This window comes from Taudactylus pleione, unplaced genomic scaffold (genome assembly GCF_031769625.1).
Source record: "Taudactylus pleione unplaced genomic scaffold, aTauple2 ptg000699l, whole genome shotgun sequence".
NCBI classification, from domain to species: Eukaryota; Metazoa; Chordata; class Amphibia; order Anura; family Myobatrachidae; genus Taudactylus; species Taudactylus pleione.
The window spans coordinates 2461459-2466962 of NW_028285101.1; the positions used below are offsets into that span (position 1 = coordinate 2461459).

Sequence of the window (5504 nt, forward strand, 5' to 3'; positions counted from 1 at the left end):
TGAGGCAGGAGGGACAGAGACTTGGTGACACAATTATGTGGTGGAAGGGTATGTTTGGTGAACAGATGGGTTTTCAGTGCACGTTTGAAGCCCTGCAGGGTCGGGGAGAGCCTGATCGAGCGAGGGAGGGGGGCTGCACCGGCAAACTCTCGGACATGAGCATGAGATGAAGTAACCAGGCTGGAGGAGAGGTAACAGTCATTGGCAGACCGGAGTGAGCGGGAGGGAGTGTGTAAGGAGATGAGGTTGGAGATGTAGGGAGCAGTAGAGTTAGAGAGGGCCTTGTATGTGAAGGTGAGGAGTTTGAAGAGGATTCTGTAGGGGAATGGGAGCCAGTGCAGATTTTGGCAGAGGGGAGCAGCAGAAGTGGAATGGCGGGAGAGGAAGATAAGTCTAGCTGCAGCATTGAGAACAGACTGGAGGGGAGCAAGATAGCAAGGTGGGAGGCCAGTAAGGAGAAGGTTGCGAAAAATGATTAGTGAATAAATAATCAGTTTGGTAGCATTCTGGGAGAGGAAAGGCCTAATGCGAGCGATATTGCGTAGCTGGTATCGTCAGGATTGTGCCAGAGACTGAATGTGGGGGGTGAAGGAGAGAGCATCTCTAATTGCTGCAAATAGCAGTTTGAGGAGATGTAATTTATTGAGGAATTGTGAAAAAACAGCTAAATAGGTCCCATTGGTCATAACACACTACAGTCTGATATCATCTTACAGAGCAAACCCAACCAAGATTTTTAAAACAACCTAAAATGCACATTACTTTATAGAAAAGAGAGAATCTTTGCAATAACCTCTTGTTCTGTGAGGGGCAATTCATTTCAGCACAATTTGAATAGCGCCGGGAAGTAATTCTCGCAAAGTATTCTATTGACCGTCATGTAAAGTCCTCAGGAGGGTGCGAGCAGAAATCCGACTAAACTAGGGCTGTGATGCTGTTTTCTGGTTTAGCGCATGCGCTAACATCGTGGCAGGCATTTTTTTCGGAGAATGTCTATTACCATGACTAAACACCCGGCTAAGGCATGGTAACTGGTATCTTCCAAGTAAGTACAGAGTGTGATGGGGACAATTGAATAGCTTCGGGAACTCCTTCCCAGCGCTATTCAAATCTCGTTAATTTGAATCGCCCCCTGTGATAGAAGTATTTTCCTAAGCACACCACCTGGACCCTGCACCATGACAAACAGGGAAAACATCCGTGCACTCAGCTATATAATGCTGCCCATCCAGCTTCAGTTAGAGCAGTTCAGCTAAATTCAACTGAACTTCCAGACCTGAAATGTTACAATGATCTCACTATCGTCCTTTTTTCCTTTAGTAAATTAACGTTTTAATCAGCTATCTGCTGTCACTTTATCTTTTTGCATTTTTTATGGTTTTGAATAGTATAAAATGTATTGTTGCTATATGTATATTACAATACTATTATACTATACTATACTAGCTGTTTCTTATTGTTTTTAGGATAAATGCTATTTTAATGAGAATTTTCTATTCTACAACTCTGTATATTTGTTTTTAAACATGATTTGCAGACACATAAAGCCAACAACTAGTAACAGACTGGCAAAGACTTTTGTAGGACATCTATGGGCAAATCCTTAATTAAATTAAATTGCTGAATACTTTGTCGTGTGGATGCTGAGTGTGGACCAAGCCCAACACGCTGCCTGGAAATGTTATTTACAACATAAAATTGCTGTCTGTGCTATATAGAGAAGTGATAGGTGTCTGGATGTATCATAAATGTGGATAACTCGTCTTGTATTCTCTCCCACAGTAACATATGTAACTAGTGATTTAATTTATTAAAGACTGCTAAAAAAAACTATATAGTATGCTTTTTGGCAGGGAGGTTTATATTTATTTCTTATACCATTTTGTTTTTTAACTTCCACTTTAAGCATTTGGGTGTGTGTTGAATTGTCATAGTCTTTGGGAAGTTGTGTTACACAGGAGTCTCCTCTAGTTGTGTATTGCCGGGATCAGCACAAAAGACTGGTACAGGGAAGGGGAGGGTTAGGTGTCACCTTTATACATTTGAATGAATGGGTTGTCAGGGGACATGTACACCCTCACATATGCATATCTTGGGAAGAGGGGTGACTGTATAAAAGCAGAAGTGACCTCCATGGGTCAGACAGAGTGAGACCATCATCCAGGCAACATCTGCTGAGACCGAGGTGACAGAGCTGGGAAGGAAAATGAAAGGTAAGCGGCATGTATAAAGCACTGTCTTATTAGACTTTGACAAGGGGCAATAAGTTATATATTACTATAAAGGGGGGGGGGTTAATACTTATATTTTTTCCCATAAACCCAAAACCTTGAATAGCTAGGGGCAGCACAGACGGTGTAATGGTTAGCATTACTGCCTCACAGCACTGAGGTCATGGGTTTGATTCCCACTATGGCCCTATCTGTGTGGAGTTTGTATATTCTCCCTGTGCTTGCGTGGGTTTCCTCCGGGTACTTCAGTTTCCTCCCACACTCCAAAAATATACTGGTAGGTTAATTGGCTTCCAACACAAATTAACCCTCGTGTGTATGTATGTGTATGTATGTGAGCATGTGGTAGGGAATATAGACTGGGGCAGGGACTAATGTGAATGGTAAGATATTCTCTGTAAAGCGCTGCGGAATATGTGTGTGCTATATAAATAACTGGTTATAAATAAATAACTACAATGTAATTTTTTTGTGCTACACATGTCTTTAAATTAGCCCTGTGCATTATGGGACTGATTCATAGCTGGGAACAGAGTAATGGGCCCCATCCATCTGCGATGGATTGCCGCGATGCTGCAACCCGGCATCGTGGGATCGCAGAAATTCAACATGTTGGATTTTGCCGATTTAACGATTGCGATCAAAAAATGATCGCGATCGGCAAATTGCCAACATTCAACATGGCAAATGTCTGCGATCCGTCGACGGATCGCAGAAAATCGATGATGGGCACTCGGAAGTTTCCAATGGGCAATCGGAAATTTCCGATCGCATCCCTGCATTGCGACGATCCGTTGCAGATGTATGGGCACCTTAAGAGAAAGTAACTGTGCATCTTGGTAAAACCATGCAGCACTGCAGGTGGGGCAGATATAACATGTGCAGAGAGAGTTAGATTTGGGAGGGGTGTGTCATCTGACATCTACATTGCAGTGTAAAAATAAAGCTGTCCAGCATTTGTAGGCTACATGCAAAAGCAGCCAGTATTTACCACAACATGCAAAAACAATGTTTGTATTTGCTGCCCATGCATTGCAACATAGTTTGTCCAGGTGCACAGTTTGTCACACACTGTTTTGAAACATTCACAATATTTTAGTAGCTGCTATTTATCTTACACAAAGTTACAATGCACGGCACAAATAAACATTATTATTATTATTATTATTATTATTATTATTACACAATAAATATCAGTTTAGAAATGTAAACAATTACCTGTGCTGTGTAATGTTTTCAGTTATACAGGAAGGGATTATTTGTTTTTGCTGTGTAGTATGCTAATTATGTAATGTGTTTGTTATATTGCAGATGGGGATACTGTGGAAGTGACTGGATCCAGGTCCGTCAGCGGGAAGGTCAGGAGGAGGCGCACAGTGTACAGCCGATCACACTTGGATTTGTTGCTTAAAACATTTGAATCAAACCCTTATCCAGGGATTTCACTGAGGGAGAAACTGTCCCAACTCACAGGGATACATGAATCCAGAATCCAGGTACAGTACATGTGAAACCTAAACAATGAACAAACCAATTCTGAAAACTATCCCTGACTGTTAGAAGTTTGTAATAAGCACCAGATTCCATATTAACATCTGACACTAGTTATAAATAACAATATATCTTCTGATGGCTGGTGGTTATCTTCTCTACATTGACCTAATACTTGCGATGCAAGATAACATTCTTGCCACAGATATTTAAAGAGGATCTGCTTATATTTATAGGTCTGGTTCCAGAACAGAAGAGCCAGGAAGAATAAAAAGAAGGAGCCAGAAAACGAACACGTAGAACGGCGGCAGTGTGATCAGCTCCCGCAGGTCAGCCAGACACAACATAAAAGAGAAGTGTATAAAATAGGACACAATGAGAAATATGGTCACATCAACAACAACTATGCACTTCCTTTCCCTCCACTGAGCCACTTACATATGAACAGTGTCGTCTGTCCCAGATATCACAATTATGTATGGCCAAAACACTGCCAAGCAACAACTTCAGTGTCATCCACCCACCCCACTGGACAATATTACCATCCATATATGCAGCAGGTTTCCAGCAGTCCCCTGCAACAACCCACCTGCATATTGGAGACGAGCAGTTCTGATTACTCTACAGACTTTGACAACTCACCGGAACCTGATGTTGGTGCAACACAGGAATTGTCCTTACAGGACATCTTGGAAGAGTTCCAACCCTGCTGGACAGATGTAGCCAACAACTTCTCTGACCTTACTGATGACCTGCTCTGATGATTTCATTATACACTGACACCTTTCTTCTTGTTCCTGTCATTCAGCATCTGAGCAATAACTGTATATACAGGGTGTTTCACTTGCTATTGGTCCCAACATTTTTCTTATAACTTTTAAAGTAATTGACGTAATTGAATTACATTTGACACAGCCCCATATAGTGTCTATGTGTTGATATGAATCGGTACACAACTGACAACAAGTATTTATTGTCCAGACGTACTGGCAAACTGAGTCAATAAAGGTTCATATCGGCACGTAACACACAGACAAAAATTAAAATAGGGGAACCACACCTACTGCCATCTTTACTGGCTCCCCTATTTAAATGTAAGACTGCGCTGCTGTCTAGGGTGGGGAACAGCTGGCCTTCACTACGTGCATGTGTGATCAGCTGGCCTGGATGCTAATGGCGAACACTTGCTATGACTTCCTCATGTGTCTCATAGACCAAGGTATGTCTGTGTTACATTTCACTAAATTACATCAATTACTTTAAAAGTTATAGGAATAAATTTGGGGCCAATAACGAGTGAAACCTCCTGTATAAGTGTAAGGTGCCCAGGAGACCAGACTGCCCAGGGGCTATTACCTTCTAGTGATATGAATATTGTTCTGCACGAATACAGCAACTGTGAAGCTTGGTGGCAAATAATACTTTTGCAGCCAGGGACCATGGGATTATAGCTATAGTCCAATTTACATTTTTTTATCTTTTTATTTATTGAGACAATATATAAAATATGTCATGTACAGTTTATCAATTTCAAATTGTGTTTTTATCTATTTCCCTTTCATTATTTCACTTTATTCTCTCATCTTCCTGTTTTCAATATTAACAATAAAGTTTATAGATTAAACCTTCTTTGCGAATATAATCATTATGCAATAATGAGAATCTTGTAGTATGGTATAAAACTCAGGTGGTTAATGTTGGAAATATACCAATTAGTTACATTACTAAACAACTGATTAGCTAATAGTACATATGTAATGAGGTCTCCTTATAGAACTTAGA

General features: G+C 40.9%; 1 protein-coding gene across 1 annotated transcript; it reads left to right on the plus strand.

The window, feature by feature from the left end:
* The first annotated feature begins 2206 nt into the window (after positions 1 to 2206).
* LOC148477694 (uncharacterized) lies at positions 2207 to 4516 on the plus strand. The gene is made up of 3 exons (XM_088456345.1): positions 2207 to 2213; positions 3543 to 3727; positions 3959 to 4516. Exons 1-3 carry the CDS (start codon positions 2207 to 2209, stop codon positions 4481 to 4483), a joined length of 717 nt encoding a protein of 238 aa, XP_088312471.1. The 3' UTR covers positions 4484 to 4516.
* The last annotated feature ends 988 nt before the right edge of the window (positions 4517 to 5504 follow it).

Excerpts from the sequence above, each read along its gene's own strand:
- LOC148477694 (XM_088456345.1), top strand. Across the intron at positions 3,728-3,958 it reads TACATGAATCCAGAATCCAG|GTCTGGTTCCAGAACAGAAG; the intron begins GTACAGTACATG and ends TTATATTTATAG.